This window comes from Lynx rufus, unplaced genomic scaffold (genome assembly GCF_022079265.1).
Source record: "Lynx rufus isolate CCGP_SWC_20201006 ecotype Redwood Valley unplaced genomic scaffold, mLynRuf1.p SCAF_5, whole genome shotgun sequence".
Classification (NCBI taxonomy): domain Eukaryota; kingdom Metazoa; phylum Chordata; class Mammalia; order Carnivora; family Felidae; genus Lynx; species Lynx rufus.
Genome location: NW_025814867.1, coordinates 79,502,295 through 79,528,458, shown reverse-complemented (window position 1 = coordinate 79,528,458; position 26,164 = coordinate 79,502,295). Strand labels below are relative to the sequence as shown.

The following is a 26,164-nucleotide window of genomic DNA, read 5'->3' as shown; positions in this document are numbered from 1 at the left end:
GACTCTATCAGGAAGCTGTTGATTCCACCTTAATCGGGAATGAATGTGAATCGACAAGACAGCACGCATTTCTGCGTCCACCCTCAGAAATACAAGTTAACAGAGCGCTATGCGAACACTGACTTCCCTGGGCAGAGGCGACTGAGAGTGGAAAAGACATTTATTTAGTAAGGAGCAAAGCTATCCGAGCCTCAAGGTTCTCATCTCCACTTTAAAAGCCTTCCTTGACTCCACAATTCTGCTTACACCTCACGTGAGGCTTTCCCCAGAAATGTTTCCTTTTTCACAGAATAATCAAGCAATAAGCAAATGGCTACCATTTACCGGAACAAATAACAAAGTTGGATAAGGAAGATCATAATTGGCCATTCCTACCTTTCCCACCCTGGTCTCCCCTACTCCAGTGTGAACATTTTTCTTTAGGATATATTCCACTTAAACCAATTCTAGGGGTTCTGTTCCCACTTGTGGTTCAAAGTGGAATCTGGGCCCTCACCTGGATTTAAACCGAAAGGATTGAAAGTACTGAGATGTTTTTGACCAAGTCACATCCCCTTCTCATTTTTTTTTTAAGTTTATTTATTTATTTTGAGAGAGGGAGCACCACTGGGGGGGGAGGGGCAGAAAGAGAGAGAGAGACAGAGAGAGTAAGAATCCTAAGCAGGCTGCACACTGTCAGTGCAGAGCCTGACATGGGCCTTGATCCTATGAACTGTGGGATCATGACCTGAGCTGAAATCGTAAGCCAGAAGCTCGACCAACTGAGCCACCCAGGGGCCCCCACCTCTCAGTTTTATGTCCTCCTGTGAAAATGGGAATAATAATACGAACCCCACAGTGACATTGTGGAATCCAGGTGGGATAAGGTCCTGGGAATGGCATGTCCAGCAGAATGCTAAATGCACAGTAGGTCTTCTGTAAATGCCAGCTAATAGTGTGCTCTATAAATGAGAACATTACAGGATGCTACTCGGTGAGTTCTAGGACACCCTCCGATACTAAGTAAAAAACCCTGGTCTCAGGGTAAGGCTAGAATTTGGTGGCTGCAGACAGATAAGAAGTAAGAGACTGGGTTTTGAAGGGAAGCTGGGCCTCCTCGGAGGACAAGAGTGTTCAAACACTCATGAAAAGGGAAAATTCTTAATGGCCTGCCCACCTTTATCAGATCAGAATCTTTGGGAGCAGGGCCTGGCAATCTGTATTTGACAAGCCCTTAGCCCCTCCCCCAGCTCTTTTTAACACTAAATTTGAAACCTGCTGGCCTAGAACTTGGTCGCCTGGTGCTAATGCAGTGCTAACAACGATAACTGGAACAATTTCATTAAAATCCCACAACTCGGAACGCACTTAAGGAGAAATTCTTTACTAATGTATTCTAACCCAGTTCCCGGGGACAGGAAAATGCTGGTCTGACAGCACTCTTTTCCCACCCACAGAGCCGACAGAGTAAACACAGTCCACTTCACTTCTCTTCATTTGTAGAAATGGCAACAGCACTTGCCACCTCGAAGGGGTGCTATGTGTCCCCATTTATCGGTGTTCATAAAGTCTTCCGGGTGTTCTGATAAATCAACCATAAGTTGGCATTATTCATAGCACCCTGTTGGAGCTTAATACATATTCAATTAAAAAACAATGACAACAATACAGCAATATCCACAAATTAGCATTAATTACAGCCCTGTATTCTTCTCACCCTGCTGCCACAATTCTATCTCGGCAGAGCTGTTTACATCTGGAGATTGCACAGACCCTCTCATGAATGAGGGGCAATCTTTGCTCAGTGGCGTCAGCATCGCCTCTAGTAAAGTTCCTATCACACTTGCCTCGGAGCCTTGATTTTACAGAGGATCCTCTTATTTGACAAACACTAGGACAGGAGGCAAACCTCTCTCCCCTGAAGAAAGACAGGATGCTGCAAAGCATCTGGGACTCCTCTGTTTCCCATACCCCCTTGTCTCCAAGTGGCTCTAGACTCTAGCTCTCCTTTGCCAGTGTCGTGGCCATTGCCCCAGTTCAGGCCCTCATCTGCCTCATTAGACTCTTGCAGTTGACTCGAAGCCATTCCACCATCACCACATCTGACCCCGTCAAGTCCTACTATATTATAGAAATCCATCTGAATAGAGATCGGGTGACTTTATTCTCCTTCATAAGGTTATCATTGCCTGATGATAACTAATATAGACTCAAGTTGGGAAAATCCCCCTAAATGTCTCCACTACTAAAAAGAAGTGACCCATCTATTTGAATTAGGAGAGTGGCTGTAAGACCCACAGGGAACTTTTACCAAAGAGGGATAGCAGAGACGGACAGAAACAGGAGTCGGGTAGTCGGAACAGCTTAAGCAAGGTCTGTAAGGCTGTGTCTGAACCTATGGTTAGGTTTCAGGTTTCTCCAGGGGACAGCATTTGGTCCCCAGCCAAGCCAGCCACTATCAAGAAGGGATGTCACCATTCTGTCCCCCGCCTTCCTGCCCTGTCTCTCTCAGACACCACAGCACATCTTACTGTGTTAGGCTATGCTGACTCCAGTCTCCCATCCCGCATGAGCCTCTGACATGCAGAGCTGAGGCTGAGGAGTCGGAGCCCAGTGGGTTTGAGGGTTCATCAAGAGAAAAAGAAGGAACTTAACGTGATTTCACTGAGTAACTATTTTCACTACAAAAAATTCTCATATTTATTTTTCCCCTTTTTGAAATGGCACTGAGGAAACACATGCCAGACTGCCATGAACAGGGGCTGTACTTTCCAAACAGTAGCAAGGACTAAAAATAGAAAAGTGTGATTTGTTCAAGATGTATATAACTTCCTCTCCCATTTCCTTTCCCTGCTACCCTGAGCCAGTACACAGAAGTGGTACGCGTTGAGCCGTTTTGTTTGCTTACAACAGCATCAAAAGAGTGATAAGCCCATGTATTGTACATACTCCATAGATGTTTCCAGAAAATTCTATTACCAAGACTAATAATGAGTCAATGAATCAATCAGTCCATCCACAAATATCAACCAGATATTCCTCAATGAGATAAAGCCTATGGGTGATCCAGGAATATGAGCTGTGACCCAGACTTTAGACCATTTCTGAAAGGGGAATGAACAAGAGGAAAGTAGAATGAGTTGAGGCCATTGAGTCCAGAACCCTCAGCTGGGGTTGGGGCCAACTCTCATACTGTGTCGTCTTTGGTGGTTCACTTAAAAAATCTAGCCCTCCTCCCAGTTCCTCATCACAAGAAAGATGGGCTGGATTAGGGAACTTCCAAACCTGAGTCTCTAAGATTTTTGATGTTAAATAATTTGTATAGGGCTCTTCCATGACATATTTGTATTCTGGCTTTATCATATATAGTTTAGAGGCAATATAAATGTATATGATATAATTACATCGGTCCACAAAGAGGCATATATTAAGTGGCAGGAAAACATTATTAACTGATTAATTGTCACCATTATTATCAACCACATACTACTGGATACTCTGTATTCCTTATCTTAATTAATTCTCAAAATAACTTTCTAAGAATGTGTCATTATTCCCATTTTGCATGTGAAGATGGGTAATGCGACTGGTAAGTGACGGAGCAGAGCATCCTGGCACTAAACTGTGGGGTCAGGTCACCACGACACATTACCCAGTTAGTAGAGCCAGAAAAAACAGAAGGAAGAGACTGGTGGCATCAGAAGCTACCAGGAAGAAAGTCGGATTTGAATGCAGCAATTCAAAATGGGAAGGATTTCCAATCAGTTGAGAAATGAGGATGTCTCAAGCAGCAAGAAAGACATAAGGAAAATTAACTCAGCATGGGAAGCGGACAATGAGGACATCAGCTTCACAAGAGCAAGGCCCGTAAGGGGAATAGTGAGAGATAAGATGTACTTTAAAGAGTGAGGTAGGTCATGGAATATTATGAAAATCAACTAAGAGAAGAAATTTAATGAGGCAGGCAACAAAAAGTCAGAGGAAGAAAATAACATTTTTTGAAGACTAATCGGTTAGGGATATGCAGCTGGAATGAAACAAACAAACAAACAAACAAAGCCATTTAAAAAAAAAAACAGAATCAAAACAATGAGTCTATTGTGATATGGAGAAGGAAGAAGCTAGAACAATGAATAGTAAAATGAAGAGATGAGAGTACACTTGAGAGTCCTTTTTGAACCAAAAATAGTAGATACTGGTAACAGACATATTACAAAAGGAAGACATATCAGCAATGACCAGAGTTTAGAACTTGGAAGAATAGAAACACTTGAGAAACTTAACAGAAGACCATGGGGGAAGGGAAGGGAAAAAATTAGTTTCAAACAGAGAGGGAGGCAAACCATAAGAGACTCTTAAATACAGATAACAAGGAGTGTTGATGAGGGGAGGAGACAGGGGAGAGGCGAAAATGGGCATTGAGAAGGACACTTGTTGGGATGAGCATTGGGTGTTGAATGTAAGTGAAGAATCATGGGAATCGACTCCTGAAGTCAAGAGCACACTGTATACTTTGTATGTTATCTAACTTGACAATAAATTATATTTAAAAAAATAAGAAAATATGGTAGAGCTTCTAACAGAGTGGAAGCCTTGGGGTAAAGCGATGAGTAGCTCTGGGACACACTGAATGTGAAGAGACAAAAGACCTTCCATGTGGGAAGGCCCTAGGATAAACGGCATGAGAGTTGTCTAAGGGAGAGAGTCATCAGCAGTTCACGTCATTAAATAAGCAGAGGTCAAAGATGACTCTATTAGAGTTATGATTTCTACTGATAGAAGACAGAAGGTCAAAAGGGAGAGCACTGAGTGGGCAACTCAATTTAGGATGGGGGTGGGGGGCAGGCTGGTACCAAAGAGAGAAAAGGAATAGTCACAGATACAGCAGAGGAACTAAGGAAGTTCTGTAGAGTGAAAACTGAAGGAGGAAGTGAGGAGGTTCAAGTCGTCAAGTGTTACCTGCCTGAAAGAGGTAGGTGTCAGAAAAAGAACAGTCACTAGGGAATCAGAGGTGGTGACAAAAGTGTACAGGAGCCATTTCAGTAGAGTGGAAATGACTTCTGTGGATGCTAAGACCATGGCTTAAGTCCCGGTTTATAGAGAGAAACATGGCAGGCAGGAAAGCAAGGAGAGGAGAGACTCTTACTTAATGAATCTGTAACTGTACAAAAAAACTTCTCTATAGTGGCCATGGCCTGAAACTGGTTTCTATCCCCGCTGGGTCAAGAAAGAATTACTAAAGTGACACTGTATGACTTTCAATGAGCGAAAAGGAAATGAAAACAATCCTCTAGGTACATTTCAACTTTCAAAATGGCTTGATGTAAAATGATAATAAAAATGATGAAGTCTCCTGAATGTGTACTGTGAAATACTCTACTGGCTGCCATGTCCTTTATTTACTTGTTTGATCATCTCTTCATGGAAAACCTAAGCCTGAGCTGGCCAGGTACTATGTGAAGTTCTGAGACAGATCTTTCTAAGTCACAGCCCTGACTTTGAAGTGCACAGGCTGTAGTCAGCTGGGGCTTGGATCAGTACATATCTGATCAGGGGATAGTCGGCCATTCTCTTTTCAATATTCGCCATACAATCAAATACAACGTTGAAAGGCCATGCAGTAATTCACTGTGGGGTGATATACATTGTAATAGAAAGAATTAAAGCTCAAGGATGTTGAAATAATATTATCAAAAATGAACACTTTTAAGGTAAATCCTTACTGTTTTAGAAAGTGCTATCAAGGGGCGCCTGGGTGGCGCAGTCGGTTGGGCGTCCGACTTCAGCCAGGTCACGATCTCGCGGTCCGTGAGTTCGAGCCCCGTATCAGGCTCTGGGCTGATGGCTCGGAGCCTGGAGCCTGTTTCCGATTCTGTGTCTCCCTCTCTCTCTGCCCCTCGCCCGTTCATGCTCTGTCTCTCTCTGTCCCAAAAATAAATAAACGTTGAAAAAAAAATTAAAAAAAAAAAAAAGAAAGTGCTATCAAATGGGTTGTTTTTATGTGATCATCAGAAAACAACAACAACAATAACAGAAGATAGAAAGCATAATACTAGTTTATGGCTGAAGAAACGGAGATTTGGCTCTTAGGGATGGTCTTCCCCAAATCACATCCTGTACAGTTCAAAACAAAAGTGGTTGTAGGACAGACGTAGGCTGTTTGAAGCACTGAAAAGAATAATACAACTTATGGGGAAAGGAATGAATCTGAGTACCTTCTCTCTCTCTCTCTCTCCCTCTTTGAGGGGGAGTGTCTCATTAGCCAAATCCTTTACTTCTAAAAATAACAGCAAAATCATCTTTTTTTTATCATATGAATCCTCCTCTCTCGTATTACTCCCCATTCCACCTTTTAAAAAACTTCCCTAAAAACAGTGTATCTACTGGGTATCACCAATTTTACTTGTTTTCCCTCATAATAAAAATCGTTATCTTTACTGAAGTTTATTGGTGAAATAAATATAAAAACAAACACAAAACTAAGGAAAGAATTCCATTTTACCGGTTTATAAACATATTTCCCACCTTTTAATGCCAAAGTACACTCTTTCAATCCATAAAGATACATCCAATTGGAGAGGAAAAAAAAAAAAAGAGTCTGAAGACAATAGTGCCACAGAGAATTCTACAACAGAACTCACAAGAGGAAGAGCTTCCAAACAGTGAGTACTTGGAGAGAAAATGACAATTGGTGTTTTGTGCCCTTCATCAAAAAAGAATATAAAGGAAAAGTAACAACAAAGCAGGGATGGCAAGAGAGACAGGAATGGACTGACAGGACTCAGGGTCTGATCCCTGCCTGGGACACTTAATACCATGGAAACTGGGACTATTACTTTGCCTCCCTGAGCCTCAGCATCTTCACTTACACAAGATGGGGATTATCCCTACCTTTCCCTTTTCAGAAGTTATTTAAAGGCTCAAGTGAGATCAAGTGTATGAAAATCTTCTATTTAAAAACAAAACAAAAAACACTCCAACTCAAGTTTGGAATTTATGGAATTTGCAGGCCTTGGACAGGTCACACTCACAAAAGCTAATGATAAAATGATGATAAGAATAGTGTAACCCCTCAAGGACTAGCATATGTATTGCATGCAATATTATACTGTAAGTTATCTGGGGGAGGGGGGGGCATAAATACCTGACTTTTGAATGGATCAAGCAAAATCAGTTATGCACAGAAAACCTCCCCAAAACATTGGGAGTTTCACAAATAAAATCTGAGTTAATGCCCTAGGTTTTTGGTCTTGGCATCTTCCATTCCCTCTTTTACCCTTTCTTTCAGATCAAGTTGTTCTGTGCCTGTGTTGAGTGGATTATGTAAATACAATGGAACTAAAGGATTTGTGAGCCCAACAGAGCCTCCTACCAAATCCATGGATAAGAAGTACATGGTACATACAATCTGTGAGGGGATTGTCAGAGAAGATGCCGAAGGCCAGGATGGAAGTGTGCTTATTTCCACTAAAGAACGACATGGAAAGCAATCTCCGTGGCCCCTGGCCACCAGCCATGAACACATATTGTTGATGACTTTGGCTGCTTTTAGAGAATTCAAAATGATCTGCCTTCTCTCATTTGTAAGGGAATTGATACTAAGCCAAGAGGCTTAAAAGTCCCCAAAATACATTTTGTTTTTGTTTTTGTTCATTTAAAACTAAATCACTGCTTCCAGGATACTTGTGAGATCTAAAAAAGTTGTCTCAACTTGTTGGGACATTAAAATATATTTTAAATGGTTAAAATATATTGGTCCTTTTTTTTTTTTTTTATATGTGAAGATCAGGTAAGATCATATAAAGTATTTTGCAATTTGTAAATTACTGTGAAGTTATAAAGAGGTGATATTTTATTACCAAAGCAGTGAATTTTAGAACTATAAGAAAAGATTAGTTCATCGAATCATCGAATTAGTTCATCGAATGTTTTACAGAGGGAGTTTGTGAAAGTATCTCTTTAGCGAAAGACTCAAAATCTTCATGCATTTAGGAGCAAGGAATGGGATTTCTGGTGATCCCTGGGGAGGCACGGGGCAAACCAAAGACAGCGACAACTGTTCCGGAACTCAGCACAGAGGCCAGCTAGCCCTGAATTGCCCAATAGTGATGACATCAACAGTAAACACTAAGTGCTGGGATATGTCAGGCACATACAATATTCTCTATACGCATCTCACAGCAACCCAAAGAGGTAGATTCCAGTTTACAGAAGAGCAAACTGAGGCATGGGAAGGTTAAATAACATGGCCATAGGCATACAGCTAGTGGGTGAGGGGCTGGGTATCTGGGTCCAGCGCACACAGTGTTAGCCATCATAGTATGTTATCCCTGAAGCTTGACTTGGCTTCGATGATGCAACCAAGGAGGGCTTTTCTGTGGTGAAGCCCTCGAGGGCAGGAGAGTGAGCTTGAGATAAAAAACAAAAGGTAGCATTACCTGACTTTCATAGCTGACTTTGAGCTGTCACAACAAGAAGGGTGAGGGGGTGGGGGAGCCTCTTGGGAAATGATGTTTGGAGTATAGAATGTCATAACAGCAGTAAAATCACTTAATGAGTTCATCCTTTCTAATAAAAAGTTCTTTGCCACATTCCCTGACACTCCTGGTGAAATACTCATTGAGAAGCATGGATGGGGGAAAGAGTAAGGGAGGAAACTCAGAAGCCTAGAGAACTCAACCAGAGACCATTCCGCAACCTGCTTCTGCTCTTACTTGGCATATACGGGACCTTGCAATCGGGGCTTTGCTACCTGCCTGTGGATCCCCACAGCTAAGAAGTCGCCTCAAGGACGGCAGTAAAGCTCACTGGTCTGCTCTCGGGCTGTGCATCTAATGGGAACCCTTTTGTTCGCCCGCCTCACCTAATTACACACATAAAGTGGAGACCAGGTGCAGAGCCCCACTCTGTGGTCACCATGCTTATTAAAGGTCTATATATTCCTGACCTGGAACCAAGATACAAGTTATCTACGTAAACCAGCACGGCAAATCCAGAGCCACAGTCCCCTACCACATTCCCTCCCCTAAATGCAGGTGGATGTAGCGTTTAGAAGAGCAACTACCAGGGCGCCTGGGTGGCTCAGTCGGTTAGGCATACGACTTCGGCCCAGGTCATGATCTCGCGGTCTGTGAGCTCGAGCCCCTCGTCGGGCTCTGTGCCGACAGCTCAGAGCCTGGAGCCTGTTTCGGATTCTGTGTCTCCCTCTCTCTCTGCCCCTCCCCCGTTCATGCTCTGTCTCTCTCTGTCTCAAAAATAAATAAACGTTAAAAAAAAAAAATTTAGAAGAGCAGACTACCACCACAAAAAAGTTAAAAAGTAAAGGAAAGCAATAGGGGTTCTCCCATTGGCAAAACTACTGGAAAAGAATCCTAATACAAAGAATGGAGAAGAAATCCAGCATCATAAAATGGAGGTCCTGTAAGGACAAAAAAGGCAAACGAGAAGTTAAACTGCTTTGTCTTAATAACACAAGAAAGTCCCCGACCTTAGCTAAATAAGAAAGATCAGACAGATACACTGACTGCTGAGTGGAAACACTGGGGTGAGGGTAGGGACCTGTATCCGGGTGCAGTGCCGTGAAACCACGGACTCCCCCAAATAAGGCTTGCAGATCCAACAAAGAAAAGATAATAAACTGGAAAAAGAATCACACTGCAATCAGATTTCTCATCCGTAACACTAAATGATACTAAAATAAGAATATAGACATCTTCATTGAATACTAAAAAAGGAAATTTGATCCTAGAATTCTACCTGCCGCCAAAGCATTACGTAAATATAAAGGCAAAAATAAGTCATTTTCAGATATATAAAAACTCAGGAGGAGCTGGATCATCCATGTAGCCTTTCCAAAAAAAAAAAAAAAAAAAAAAAAAAAAAAAAACCTTACTGTGGCAGAGATAAAAAAAGAACAGGAGGAATCAGAATGATAAATTCAAGAAAAAGAAATAGCAAGTAAGACACACTGCAATAAACAAGTAAAAGTTATAGTTTATGAGGTGCCTGGGTGGCTCAGTCGGTTAAGTGTCCAATGGCTCAGGGCATGATCTCACAGTTCATGAATTCGAGCCCTGCATCGTGCTCTGTGCTGATGGCATGGAGCCTGCTTGGGATCCTCTGTCCCCCCTCTCTCTCTGCCCCTCCCCTGCTCACACTCTCATGCTCTCTCTCTCGAAAATAAATAAACACTAAAAAAAGTTACAGCGTATTAGTAACATGGTGATACAATTTAACGTGAGAAGGGTTCCTTTCAAAAGAGTTTAAGTTACACAGTTTAAAATATTACAGCATAGTCTCCAAATTGCCTTAATAAGCTTTTAGATGCATCGGGAAGAAAAATGCTCAAACCTCACCTGGTGTAGACACTGGGCACGGGGTACATGTTCAGATCATGATTTTTCCGTGATAGAGAAACATTACTGAAAACAGTTGAGCTGCACTGTTTGATTTATTTTCATTATGAGACAAAACATATTAAAAAAATAAGTAAGCATACTACAGCTTTGAAGAAATCACTGAGATTCTTGGTGACAGCGACAAAATGAGAAAAAAAAAAAAAAACTTCCACTGACTCAGAAAGAACCAACTCCAATTTTACATACCTCTAGGCATAGAAAATTTTCTGAAATAGGCAAATATTGTAAATTGCTGCCTATGAAGAAACTCAAGAGCTAAAGGAAACCTAGCCTCATTGGTTATCCTGACCTATGGCCTTACTGACCACAACCAGTTTCTCCACCAGACTTTTCTTACCCAGCAATTGGCCGGTTCTTCCCTGCAGGAAGCGTATGTGTGCCCTAGGTCGCATCAAGGTAGCAGTGGCAGGGGTAACGGGATTGACAAGTGTGAAGGAGTGAGTGTGTGGACACATACTCTACCCCTGATCCCCAGAAAAAGGTTTACCTCTTTCAATAGGTCCTTTAGAAATATGGAGGAGAACACCATGGCACTCCATGCAAAAAGTTTCAAACTGCTACATGAAATATTGCGCTACCCCCTAGGGGCTCTAGGCCTGATACTTTCCAAGAAGCTCTTAGAAGTCTAGACACCGAAAATCTTGCTCTTTTCTCGTCTGAATTTCCAATCACATGATGATTCAGAGAGAAAAGCAAACAGGAAACCTTTGAAATTCACTTCTAGAAAGTCATATTGACCAAAGCCATCCACGTGCCTAGGAGCCCACCAGCCCTACTAAACACGCACTGACCTACCACTGCAACCATAAAAGGAGGAGATAACCATGAAGCAACCTGCTGCTGCTATCGCCACTGCTGTCGCCAGGGTCACAAGCAACCCTACAAACCAACCAGGGCTTGCTAACCCAAGGCCCAGGGAATAAGGTAAAGGGCCACGAAGAAATAGGCATCTCAATCACTCCTTTGGTATGTTTTCGTAGATCAAGAGACTCTCACGTTCTCACCGTGCAGAAAGGACAAGCACTTCAGAGTGGATTAGAGCTGCTGATCATTTCGGTTTTCTTCAGGCAAGACTGCACATTGCCTCTACTCATTTTAGCCTTTATAGCTTGGATCTCCTTTTTTACCCAGCCTCCTCCTTCCTCAGCCCACTATCAGGCCATGGAAGGAATGGCCTCTACAATGGAGTACATCAAAGCCATATAAAGCAAGTCTCGCGGCCTGTTTCTGCGAGTGCATAAAAGAACGTGGCCACGGCTGTGGGCCTGAGTCCTTCATGTCTACAGGTAAAAATCCATCATTCCATACCTGTGACCATGACTGTACTAGACTACGAGTCGCAAGACACAGCTTCCAGTGCTGGCTCTGCTAAAACTATGGTAGATTCTAAAATTATTATTGACGTACGTGGATAACTGACTATAATCTATCGTTTGCCATGTGCATAAAGGAGCTTTGAAAATGTTTTCAGAAGAACAGAAATGAGTTGGCTTGCAAACTTTGGAAGACTGACTAAGACAAGACCATAAATAATTTCAGAGGTTTCCTTTCTCCCTTCTCTTTTCAATTAACTCTGGGCATTTCCCCAAGTTCGGTGCATAGTTCACATTACACTGTTTTCACACAGGCCTCCGGAAAAGTCACTTCTTTCAGCAGCTCTCATGATCAACTTCTTGGGGCAGACATCACCTATCCCTCCCCTGGCCTGATTGTTCCTTTGCATGGGCATTGTGTTCTAAGATGGTAAGACGAAAATCACTGGAAAGAAATCATGGGGGTACCTGGGTGGCTCAGTTTGTTAAGCGTCCGACTTCAGCTCAGGTCATGATCTCCCGGTTCATGAGTTTGAAGCCCGCACTGGGCTCTGTACTGACAGCTCGAAGCCTGGAGCCTGCTTCGGGTTCTGTGTCTCCCTCTCTCTCTGTCCCTCCCCCACTCTCACTCTGTCTCTCTCTCTCTCTCCCTCCCTAAAAATAAACAAACATTGAAATAAAACTTAAAAAGAAGGAAAGATGGGGCGCCTGGGTGGCTCAGTCGGTTAAGTGTCCAACTTCGGCTCAGGTCATGATCTCATGGTCCGTGGCTTTGAGCCCCGCGTTGGGCTCTGGGCTGATGGCTCAGAGCCTGGAGCCTGCTTCCGATTCTGTGTCTCCCTCTCTCTGCCCCTCCCCTGTTCATGCTCTGTCTCTCTCTGTCTCAAAAATAAATAAACATTAAAAAAAAAAGAAAGAAAGAAATCATACAGACACAAATTTCCGTTTCATAAGAGAAAGGAGTTTTTAACATTAAGGAGTAACCGACGACAGGCATCATGGTCTGTTGTCTAAGGTGGAGGGACTGTGGTGACAGCAGCAAATGTGGCTGTGGCCATCCCACTGGGATGAGCAGAAAAAGGGAGATGAAAACAAGGAGTATATAGATCTCTGGAGAGTGGGCAAGTTAAAGCAAACCACGGGACTGGGCCACAAAGAGAGGGGCAATGAGGAGATATCAACTGGAGGTCATGAAGAAAAGTCAAGCAGAGATCTCACAAAAAGTGGATGTTAAATATCAGGCACCTGAACTTAGAAGCCATCAGGACAAGTCCCTGAGGACTTCCAGGAAGTGTGCCAGAGCTGTCTGCATGGGGTTTCCCACAAGTGCAACAGGTTATGCCTGATGGTGTGTAAAAAATACCACATGGCATCCAACAACAGATCTGGAGATGTCACCCTTATCTTTAAAATATTAACAAACACCTGCAGTAAACTGACAATGATTTCAGAATAAAGGGCAGATTCCACAGCTGGCAATGCAGGCCTACCACACTACTTCGTGCTCTCCTTCAATACTCTTACATTTGTTAGTTTATTGCTAAAAGATCTATTCACCCCACCTGAAAATTAAGGTCCTACATCAGCCATCAAAGTTCAGTTCAGTTCACACTGTCTCCAAGAAGCCTTCTCATAGATCTCCAGTTAGTTAATTTATTTCTCCCACCCTCTACCACAACATAGGACTTAGCTTGTGCTTCTGATCCGAGCATGATGACTAAGAAATAATTTACTATGGAACACTATAGCTTAAAAGCTGTGTTTGTGATTCAGAGGTACCATTGTGATTTGATTCAGAGGTGCTATCCGTGAACCATCTCCTTATCCGTCAACATCATCTCACCTGCAATAGTCACCCATAAATATCTTGTTAAACTAGAAAAAAAAAATTAGGAGATCCAAACAAAAGAGAGAGACTGGAAGTATGATCTCTAATTCCCTTGTAAACCTGAAATTCTATGAGACATTCTCCACCTGTGAAACTACTCTAAGCAATGCTATAGGGCCTGCCCATTACCTGGCTGAAATAGGAAGAAATTAACAACTGCAGCATCAGATTAGAACAACACTACATGGTCCTAAGGTCGAGAGCCAGGACACTGGACCCATGACACCAAGTTCTAAGGCTACAATCCCTAGTATATATGCTTTACTTACAGAAGCTACTCAATTTGTGTTGAGTGAATGAAGAATAAATGAATGAGTGAAATGGTCACTCCAAATCTCACAGGTCCCTGAGGTCAAACTGATCTTGACAGAAAAGAAAAGATAAAGCCCTCATTTGTTTTCCAAGATTCATTTTTTTCTCTTAAAAAAAAAAAAAGAATTCTCAGAACAAGAAGTTTTGAATTGAAATATTTGCCTTTTGCAAAAAAATACGTAAAAAGTGTGTAGCAGGTAAAAAACTACAGGACACCAAGCAAAACTCCAGCAACGCCTAGTCCTTCAAAATAAAACCATATAATCCCGTCATCTGAACCTCAGAGACTTACAGGCTGATGGAAGACTAAAGCAAAGCCATGCACAAGGCCATCTGGTACAACAGGAAGGACAAATCCAGAAGTCAAGGTTTCTCAAAATGAGGTATGGATGATAGGATCCATACCTTCGTGAGACTCAGTTTCTCCATCTGCAGACACAGGGAACTAATCCATTTAGCGAGTCCCTGAAGAGGCTGTAACTAATGGCTGGCGCCAGGGTCGGACTAAATGATCTCTAAGGTCCTTTTCCGCTCTGACAATCTTAAAATTCTATAGTCGTACTTAGTAGACATTATTTTGACTCTGACCTGAAAATCTGGCTAGAAGCATAAACAGACTTCTACATAAAAACACATTCACCAGCTATAATTTGGACTTGGCAACCTGAAGTTTCACCAGGGCCGAGAGGAAAAAGTGCAAAATTTTCTCCAGCGATTACCTTACTTTGGGCTCTATTATACAGTTCATATTCCAAGGTGGTGCAACTATGGCCAGAGCAGGGCCAAGTCGCTATCATTCTCACACAAGGGACGGGCATACCCCTGTGCTTTTGAACTTGCCAACAATCTTCCATATCTTCAAGAATAACATGCCTCTCCTACCAGATGTGTCCTTTCCCATTTGGCAAACTCAATTTTATTTTTTATCCTTCCTTCTGTTTTGCAAAGAACATAAGCCAACATGGCAACTGGCATTTTGTTTATTTCCTTCCTTATAAAAAACAAAGTCATGGTTTTGGTACATTTATCAGGAAAGGTCCATAGAGGAGAAGAGTTTTTGTAATTTTTATGAAAGCCCATGTTTGAATTTTTCTTCATTAAACCTTTTGGCAAAGCCTTATCATTACCACTGTTGTTATTTTTATATAGTGATAGTTATATCAAAATATCTGGACAGCCATTATAGCTTGCCAATTTCAAATCCATCTGTATTTCATTTGGTTACTAGAGGTAGTAGACAGTTACCTTACTTTTAATTATGAGAAAAATCGGACTCAGCGTGACCTGTTGAGAATCACGTAACTAGAATAAGCTGTTCAATGAACAAACACAAGTCTTCTGTCACAAGGTCAAACAAGCTTTTAAGAACTGAAGATTTAAAATGCAACAAAATAGCTTCTATAACGTTCCAAGAGAGCAAATAGACTAAGTGAAATTTTTAATTACACAGATTCAACAATATGCAAAGAATAGCCCTGGACCAAATAAGAGCAAAGGTATATACAAGACAAATTTAAGAGTTTTTTTTTTCGTTGTTAATAAAAGATAACTAAAAATAAGGAAAATTGATCATATTATTTCTATTTGCCAAGGGACCTATCTGTTGCATAAAATAAATATAAACTTTGTAGGATTCCCATCCATTAGTGGTATTTGAGCTTTGATTTTATTAGCTTACAACATTTTATCAGCAAGATTTTATACGAAAATCAAGATTTTTGTAGGAAACCCACGATATATATATCTAATACATAAAATTTTTAATGGATTTTGAAAAATCTAGGTTCCAAACGGACTTGGAGGCCACTGGTTATAACTGGAACTCACTAATTTTAACTTCTCAATAGTACAAAAAGCTTCTTCTATTACTTAAGTTCTAACATATGAAAATATACTCCCAAGAAACTCACATGGTTTACTCCCTTCTCCCCACTCCAAAATGTTGCTCAGGTGTCCCCTTCTCAGCAAGGCCGCTGGATCACCCTTTCCTCCAACCCACAGCCCTGATTTCATTCTAATGTTCTTCGTAATCAATGTACCTATTTTGTTTACATCCACCAGTTTTACTAACATGGCAGTTTCATGCGGGTAGAATCCTGTCTGTCTTTTTCACTACAGAATTCTCATGCTATAAAAGGTACGCACACAGGCACACGGAATATTTGCTGAATGAATGAATCACTTCTTCCTTTGTCTCTCCCAACCTGAAATTTAGGCGAAAGAAAGCCAGACAATGGACTGAACCATGTAAGCAGTGATTTCCCATGGCTTTTCTTCTTTAAAACTTACTATGAGGGGAGCCTGGGTGGCTCAATCAGTTGAGCATCTGACTTTGGCTCAGGTCATGATCTCAGAGTTTGTGGGTTCGACATGCATCAGGCTCTGTGCTGACAGCTCAGAGCCTGGAGCCTGCTTCAGATTCAGTGTCTCCCTCTCTCTCTGGCCCTTCCCCCACTCGCTCGCGCTCTCTCTCTCTCTCTCTCTCCAAAAATAAACAAACATTAAAATCTTTTTAAAAAAGCTTACTGTGGGAAATTGTAAACATATGTAAAGGTAGACCAAATACAGATAGAATCAACCTCCCTCCACACACTCAACAATTACCAACTCATCACTAATTCTTCTTTCACCTATTTTCTCGCTCATTAGCTCCCTATTCTTATTATTTTGAAGCAACTACCAGACACCATTAATTTCCTCCCCAAATATTTTGGATATATATTTTTCCTTCTATGTATCTATAATAGCATCATCACCCCTAAAAGACAACCATGATTCTATAACATTGCTATTTAGTTTTCTCTCCTGATATGAACAGCAGTTAGCTGCCTACATTGTGGCATCTGGTCACCCGTGCCTCTACAAGGTTACAGGCTGAGAAGTCCTTCCACTGTTGCTTCTGATTCCAGCCGTGGGTTGCGTGCAATCATCACTCCCTGGAGCACAGCACTTGTATAAGATCGATACATCCTATAATGTGCATCCCTAACCCCACTTGACCCCACTCAGAAAAGAATATCCCAAGAAGGTTTGCTGGCGCTTTTGCTAGAAAGATGTTGCTGGCCAATTAGGACCCACAGTGACCAACCAGAGCCTTAAAATATCACTCTTACCCACGCAGAATGCAATGTTTGTGGATAGAGAAAGGAGGCAATAAAAAAGCACAGTTGGTCCCTGGGATAACAAGGAAACGTGGAATTCTCAAATGGCATTCCTAAAAAATGGCTTTCAGTTTCAGAACAAAATTAGTAGGTGAAAGGATTTCTAGGGCTTCAGAATGCAAGCCAGCAGAACTCTGCAAAGCTTCAGTGGGGCGTGTTGCATTAAAGTACCTTAGCTCTTTGTGAGTTGTAAAGCTCTCTTTAGGCTCTGGATAAATGTTTATCCACCACAGAAACAATCAGTGAATTCATGAGCTTCCTAGCATGGCTTATTAACATGACTTCCACCACAGATCTTACCTGTGCCCTGAAAGCACCTTCATCAAGGGGTGGTGGAGGAGGGAAGTTTCCAGAGCCAGACGGAAGAGCACCAGGATCATCTAGAGGTGGAGGTGGGGGTGGAAGAAAATCACCTACAGAAAGGAAATGCACACATGAAATTAACATAGACGCAATTTTGTAGGACTCTTAAAAAACGTATATTTGCTGGCATTTTACTGCTTTTTAATTGGCCTTGACGCATCATTGTTTTGTCTCAATGGCAATTATTCCCTATTACAGTTCCCTTCAGTTAAATTGGTAGCCTTAATTTTGAAAAGAATGAGGACAGGAGTTGATACTTAGAAGTGAAATAAAAGCTAGCCTACAGGAGGAGGAGTTGGATATGTTTAGCTTGAACAGGGAAGGTGTTCGGGGTGGTGAATTGCTGAGGTGGGTAAGACTTGGTACTTACCCTCAGTAAAGTTTTCATCAAGCAGAGGCGGAAAAAATGTACCCACAGATAAAGGAAAAAGAAGATACAATTTTTTCAGATGGAGAAACGAACTCTTCTGGAAGCTAAGAAAAAGGAAAACTTATGCCCAGGTAGAGCAACAAGGAAGGCTTTTACCAGAACATTTAAACTGCCCCTGAACAGCAGTTCACAGTGACCAACGAGTCCACTCTTGGCAGAAAGACAGGGGAACAAAGGCATAGCTAAAACATCTAGGGCCTGGAGAATAAGCAGCGAGTCATAATACAGCATAAATATAGGGATGTAAAAGAATACTAGTGAACAATAAAACTAAGTGCAGTGACAAAAACAATTTTTTCTTTAAGTGTGCTGCACATCTAGTAAGTAGTTCAAATTTTATCATGCTTGCGGTGGGGAGCCATCAAGCATTTCTGACAAGAAAACATTTGGTTGCAGTATGATTTACTAAAGACTAATCTAAAAGCACATGCAGGGCAGATTAGGAGAAAGGGGAATAAGAACCCTCCGATATCAAAATCTATATACAATCCAGGCAGGAAGTGATGAGGGGTGAGCATATCAAGAAAGTTCAACATCATTGCCCAATGAGAAGACCATACCAATGTCGTGTTTTTGGAAGAGAGCACCTAATCTCTAAGGTCTGAGGTGCAGACATAAATCTAAACTCAACACTTAGCAGCAGGGCAGGAGTTTCTGTCACTCAATGAGTTGCTTTTGGGTAGAACCAAAATACCATGATTTAAGCCTTCAAAAAAAAAAAAATCTAAATCGCACAGAAGAAGGATGGTGGCTTGGATTTGATTGTTCTGATACACCTTGATTCATTGTTCTGATGGTTCCTCTGGCCCCTATTTGCCTTAGAAATAACAGACTTCAAGTTGGAAGAGTAGCTGTCTAATCTAGCTTCCAGACATATTCAGACTACAAAGCAGTGAAATACACTATATATTTAGAGTACTCTGCTTTTTAGACTCCCACCATGCACCAAACCACTGTGCTAAGATTTTCATAGGCTACCTACTAGTCCTACAACCCTTCGTCCTGATGGTTCTCGAAATTTATAGAGGTCATCAGGATCTCGAGAAAGGTCTGGTAAAACATGGATGGCTGTGTTCCACCTTCAGAGTTCTTGATTTAGTTGGTCTAGGGTGGGGCCCGAGAATTTGCATTTATTTTTTTTTTAATTTTTGTTTATTTGTGTGTGTGTGTGTGTGTGTGTGTGTGAGAGAGAGAGAGAGAGAGAGAGAGACAGAGAGACAGACAGAGAGAGAGAGAGAGAGAGAGAGAGCATGCAAGCAGGGAAAGAGTAGAGAGAGAGGGAGAGAGAAAATCCCAAGCAGGCTTTGCACTGTCAGCACAGAGCTGGATGCGGGCCTTGAACTCACGAACCGTGAGATCATGACCTGAGCCAAAGTTGAGTCAGATGCTCAATCAACTGAGCCATGCAGGTGCCCCCTGAGAATTTTCATTTCTAATAAAGTCCCAGGTGATGCTGATGCTATTGGTCTGGGACGACACTTTGAGAACCACTGCATTTCAGCCAAATATTATATTGTTCCTATTTTAGACCCTGTAGGATTAGAAAGGTTAAATGACTGATGTCATATAGAAATATTTCTATTTCTCTTACTTTTCTGGGTGTGCACATCTAGGGACGTGCTTTGTCCATATCCTTATTAGGATTATAAGTCTCATAAACCTTCAGTAACTCTACCCAGTAGTTCTAAACACTGGCTACATACTAGAATCACCAAGAAAGTTTTCTAAAAATGCCAATGCCCAAACTCCATCACGCCAACTGCAACCAGTATCTTGGGGATAGGGGAAAGCGAGTTGGGGGGAGGCGTCAAGTGCCAGTATTCCTTTAAAACCCAAATGATTCTAATGTGCAGTCAGAATCAAGAGACTAATTTGACCTTCCTTTGGCCAAACACTGCACTGAAAAATATTTAATGCCTGCTAAGTAAAAATGAATCGTCACCGAGTTGTTTTCTGCCTTGGAAAGTCAAAACATACAAGAAAAGGACTCACAATGAGATCTTGAGTGATCAGCAAAGGAGGTCTAGGTTGATGGAGACTAGTCCTACTAAATTCTAGTGCACAACCTCATTTTCTGGTCCAAATGTTCTATCTGGACCTAGGTCGTCTTCATGCATAATTTAAAAGACAATTTCTGAGCACCTTCTTATACTTTACCACATTTTATTATGTCACAGAGAAATGTCAGAGCATTAAACAGGATAAGAAGTAAATAGAATCTGGAGATTATATTATAAAGTTAGAAACAGAGGCCCGTGAAAGCGACATGAATAGTCCACATTCTCAGGAAATTAGTCTTAGAATAAAAAATACAACTGGTTGTCTCTGCAGTCTCTTCCAACCATAGTTGATCTTTGAAAAACATGGGTTTGAACTACATAGGCCGACGTACAAATTTTGTACAGTACAGTCCTGTAAATGTATTTTTTCTTCCTTATAATTTTCTTAACATTTTCTTTTCCCTAGTTTACTTGATTATAAGAATACAGTATATGACACATATAACATACAAAATATGTGTCATCCAACTGTTCATATCAGTGGTGAGGCTTCTGATCAACAGCAGTTATCAGTAGGGGCGCCTGGGTGGCTCAGTCGGTTAAACGTCCGACTTCAGCTCAGTTCATGATCTCATGGTTCGTGAATTCCAGCCCCACGACGGGTTCTGTGCTGATAGCTCGGAGCCTGGAGCCTGCTTCAGATTCTGTATCTCCCTCTCTCTGCCCCTCCCTCACTCACACAGTGTCTCTCTCTCTCAAAAATAAAATAAAACATTAAAAATATTAAAATTTTAATATTTTAATAAATATTAAATATTTTAAATTTTTAATATTTTTAATGTTTTATTTTATTTTTGAGACAGACAGACAGACAGACAGACAGACAGAGTGTGAGTAGGGGAGGGGCAAAGAGAGAGGGAGACACAGAATCCGAAGCAGGCTCCTGGCTCCGAGCTTCCAGCACAGAGCCCGATGCGGGGCTCAAACTCACAAACTGCAAGATCATGACCTGAGCCGAAGTCGGACGCTTAACCGACTGAGCCACCCAGGCACCCCAACAAATAAAAAAATTAAAAAAAAAAAACAATAGTTATTAGTAGTCAACATTTGGGAGAGTCAGAAGACATATGCAGATTTTCAACGGCATGGGGTCGATGCCCTTAGCTCTCTACCATTCAAAAGTCAATTGTATATCCTTCCCAACTAAATTTTTGTCATAAAAATTAAACATATAGTGAGGCACAAGTTGGTGACAATCCTGGGAGGGTGAAAAGGAACAGAAAAGGAAGATAATGAATTTTTAAAAGAAATGAGTTGAAAACAACCAAGATCTAGACTATTTATTCTAGGCTGAAATTAGATTAAGATTTTTAAAAGTTCTAGTAATAAGCTTATAATAATTATCACATAATTTGCAGTTCTTCAAGCTCGACCATCATAGGCTTCTTCCTTCATTCTTTAGAGTGGAGTTCACATTTTAAAATGATGTGTAAAAAACAGATACACACATTGATAAAGGATAGAAAATAGGTCCTGTGGACTAGTCCATAACTAGCTGAGTTGGTAGGAATGAAAAGCTCTTAATAATTACCTTAAACCAGACTAAGAACTATTACAAGATTTCTGATTTATGGGTCACCATTTTAATAGGCCATTAAACAAAGGAAAATGCTTCTAAGTTGCAGCAAAAACAAATCCACTTAAGAGAAGTCATATTTCCATGTTTAAGTAAGATGGCAAAATGGAAAGAACAAAAGAACAGAGTGTGTGTGTGTGCATGTGTGAGCGTGTGTGTGTGTTTGTGTATGTGTGTCTGTGGGAGGGGAACCTTTCCATCCTTACAGATGTTTTCAAACAATGAAAGAGCATCTGGATGGGGCGCCTGAGTGCTTCAGTAAGTTGAGCGTCCGACTTTTGATTTCAGCTCAGGTTATGATCCCAGGGTCATGGGATTGAGCCCCTCAGTGGGCTCTGTGCTCAGGCTGCTTAAGATTCTCTCTCCCCCTCTGCCCCTCTCCCCAAATCTCAGTCTCACTCTCTCTCTCTAAATAAAATAAAATTAAAAAAAGAAAGAAAGGGTGTCTGACTTTGAAGCTTAGCTGGTGACCCTCCTAAAGAAAAACATGTATCAGCTGCAGTACCTTCCAACTAGCAATGGTTAGCTGTAGACCTTCACATTAGTGCATGGCCTGTCCTCTCTGCTTGCCAGGGAAATCCAAATGGAACTATCACACCCTATGAATTACAGGGACACTGAATAAATCAAACAGGCAAACCAAAAAAGAACACCCCCCCCTCCCCCATCAGGCAACTTGGACAATGCAGGGATCCATAAAATCTAAGACAGAAACATCTAGTCTTAGAAGAAGGAGGGTAGTCAGAGCCACAAGCCTACACACCTGCTTTCCTCCTTTCCCTTCTCCTCACCATCCAAAGCCTACTCACATGCAATGCACATTTATCTCTCACTTGCCAGGTACAATAGTTTACTTGAAGTTACACAGCTAGTGAAATATGGAGCTAGAAACGAATCCTCACTCTGCATTAGAGAGAAGCTAGGAAGTATCTCACTGAATCTGCTCCATATCATCCCAAACAATTCAGCTAATAGTCAACAGATTTTTGCTTTTTGTCAGGGGTAGCACCATGGGTCAGTTAAAGGGTGAATCGTGCAAAAGTATATAGCCCCGATTCTCAAATACTATTTTCTGCCAACTTACTTTCACCATATAGCCTGTAATGCGTATCATTAACTTGAAAAGCCAGTTGAGGAAAATCTCCCAAGTACCCAGGGATGCATACTTTCTCCAGCTACCCTTCCCAGTATAGGGCTAAAAAGGCAATAGCACTGAGAAGCATATATGGCTACCTGCTAGGAGCTGAGTAGTTGCCCTAGTAACGTCGTTTGGGCATATATGAAAGGCATCTATCCACCTGAATGCAGAACTCACTTATCCCTTCATGAAATAAAGGTAGGCCCCCATCAGAGGGGAAAAAAAAATAACAAGAACTGACTAGCAAAGAAGTTTACAAATTAAGGGTTATATGTGATTGCAGTGAAACAGCCCAAAGGAATAATTAAACTCAGATCATCAGTGAAGTCTGAACTCATTTACTATAGTTAAAAAAAAGCAAAAAACAAAACAAAACAAAAAAAAACTAAAAAAGCATCATTCTTTTTCTTCTTCCAACGTCCATGTAAACCTACACACATACACAGGGATTCACACAGTAGCCCGTCTGTGCCTCACCAGCATCTCTAATACTTGGTTGCACCTAGATGTTCATGGCCATTCTCTCCTACTGAGAATGGAAGCTCCTAACCAATAGAGCCCACTTATAATTTCTCATTCTATCTCCACATCCTGGCATAAAGTTTGGGCCACTCTCAGTAAACATAGGCTGAATAACTATATAAGAAGCCATTTCATCACTCAATTGATGTTTGTTTGGTTGAATGGCCTGATGCCTTACATGTTGTTCAAATGTCAATGTTCAAATGGCCAAGGGTATCTAGATAAAACGCAGACTCTGATTCAGCAGCCGTGGGGTGAGGCCTGAGGTTCTGCATTTTTAATATGCCTGCGGGATGATGACGCAGATCCATGCACAGTACATGGAGGGACATGGCTTTACGGCTCCTTGGGTTGGCAACTGTTGCTTCTCCAACTTTCTGATGGGGATAATTTTTGGTTGTTTAAGGAAATAAACTTTAAGGTATATATAAATAAAACCACTTAGGGACTTCCCAAGTTAAGTATTTAAATTATGAGTGTACAAGAGATTGGGCTGGAAAACACACACGCACACACATGTGAAAAAATACAATTACAGTGACCAAGTCGCAAGCTTTGAGTAAAAGCAGTTATTCGTTTCCGTTTACAGTAATGAATAGAGCATGGAAATATGTTCAAAAGAAAAGAATACAAAATGCCAAGCCTAAAAACTTGAAAAACAAGCCACAGCTCTACCCTTTACCTGAGAAAGAGCAATGCTACCATCTCAGGGTCAGGTTACCTCACCTATGAAATGAAGATAACAATATCCACTTCCCTGTGTGACTCTGCAGATCAAAGCAGTTAAAACAGTGACTCTGAACCTTTTTTGACCACAACCCAGAGCAAAGAAATAACCTTTTATATCAAGCTGCAATACTACCTGCTTGGACATGTATATCTGAAACAAGGGTTGCATGAAACCATACTTACCACATGGAACGCACATTGAAACTTCTATTATATGTATTTATTTCAAAAGTGTTGGTTATTCCTGGTGGAATAACCACCACTGAAGTAACGGTGACCCACAAATGGGTTTCAACCCACAGCTGAAGTGTCAGTAAGCTAATTTCCATATGACTTGTACAATGCCTACGTAACATGTGACGATTCTTCTTGCTTTCCACTTATGCACAAGACGGCAACTCAGCTGCCTACGCAGGAGGCCAGGTCTGAGAAGGCAAAACTCTCCGCATAGGTTGAGTAAAGACAGTGAGCAGAAGATAAAGCAAACGTGACAGGAGCAGCAGCCTCCGTAAGGTGACTGAGTTGTGTCACCCTTATAGCATTCTCCTCAGAGAGGCAATTTATTACAAAACAAAGCAACTAAAGACCCTTTGGAATTTCACCCTCAACGCCATCTTCTCTTTATATTAAACACACTTGTCACCAAGAAAACTACACCAGAGAGCACACTGAGTAAAATACTTTAAAAATGGAGCATTCTCAGGGCACCTGGCTGACTCAGTCAATAGAGCCTGTGACTCTTGATGTTGGGATCGTGCGTTCAAGTCCCACATTTGGTATTAAGTTTACTTTTAAAAAAATGAGGAATTCATGGTATAGGACAAAATGGATAATGGTATCATTTGTGTGATGACATATATGCTTGTGTTGTCATGAAGTATGTTTTACATGGATTCCTAAGAAATTGTTAACAGCAAGTTGCCTCTATGAAGAAGCTAATTTTGCCACTAGGGAACAAGAGTGGAAAAGAAATTTACTTTCCATTATACAAAATTTTAGCCTGCCATTATTTTACCCATTTATATACATACATATATATTTTTTACTTCCAGTATAGTTAGCATACAGTATTATATTAGTTTCAGGTGAACAGTATAGTGATTCAACAATTCTATACATTAATCAGTGCTCATCACGGTAAGTGTGCTCTTAATCCCCATCCCCTATTTCACCCATCCCCTCTACATCCCCCTCTGTTAACCATCAGTTTGTTCTCTGTAGTTAAGAGACTATTTCGGGGTTGGTCTCTTTTCTCCTTTGTTCATTTGTTTTATTTCTTAAATTCCTCATCTGAGTGAAATCATATGCTATTTTTAAAATCGCATGTATACACAAAACCAAAGAGAAATTTTCTGTACCTAGAAATGTGTCACCTGCAAATATTGAGCTGAATAAGATTTTCAAAACCACCAGGAAATACTGGGACATGGCAGAGGTCAAAAAAACAAACAAACAAACAAACAAACAAACAAACAACATTAAGGATAAGTCTCATTTAATGCAACACCGCTCAGACTTCTCAACCTATTTACGATCCATTGGTTGTAGCTAAAAATATGAAAGGAATTGCCCTGATCTAATCACCATGTTGTCTGCAGTAGAAAGAGGATAAAAAGCCAGCTGATTCCTAGAACCAAAGCCTGAGTACAATCTCAGTGTGACCTCTGTCCTAGAGAGCGATTAAGCCCCGTGGAGCTATTAATAAAGTGGGTTCCTATATTCCCATTCTGTTCCTGTTCCTTGAGTATTCAGCCCCTTTAAGAACTCTCTGGGAGAGGGGATAATTATGAGGGCAAGGCTAAGCATTCTTGGTTCTCTGTCCTCCTCATCCAAATGGCAACACCACCAGCTCCATTAAAAGAGGCATCTTCATCTGTCAATGAGAAGACATGTCACCTGAACCAAGTGATTCCAATTCTTCAGCTCCAACACTTGACATTTTTGGAGTTCGTGCTTTTATTATACATTAGAAAATTCACCTTTCTATTCCTTCCGTTTGTATTTTATGCTGCTTAACTAACACACAAACGGTTGCTTCTTATAGTACTTAATTTTCAAGGCAATGTCATTTAAATGAGAGGACAAAGATTAAAAATAGTGACAAACGCACTATTGATGATGGCATACGAAAATTCATACTTTCATATGCTATTCATATATAAACAGACGAATGTTCAGGATAAGACTTTTCTCAAGAAAATCTGACAACAGGTGTCAAAAGCCTTAAAAATGTGTATACGCTTTGATACAGCAACACTACTTTTAATAAATTATC

General features: G+C 41.1%; 1 protein-coding gene across 1 annotated transcript in view; it reads right to left on the bottom strand.

The window, feature by feature from the left end:
• The window catches only part of LPP (LIM domain containing preferred translocation partner in lipoma), a 677,526-nt gene that overhangs the window by 359,413 nt on the left and 291,949 nt on the right, over positions 1 to 26,164 (bottom strand). The window contains exon 7 of the mRNA XM_047099816.1: positions 17,372 to 17,484. Coding sequence (XP_046955772.1) covers positions 17,372 to 17,484 — 113 coding nt within the window. The remainder of the gene's footprint in view (positions 1 to 17,371; positions 17,485 to 26,164) is intronic.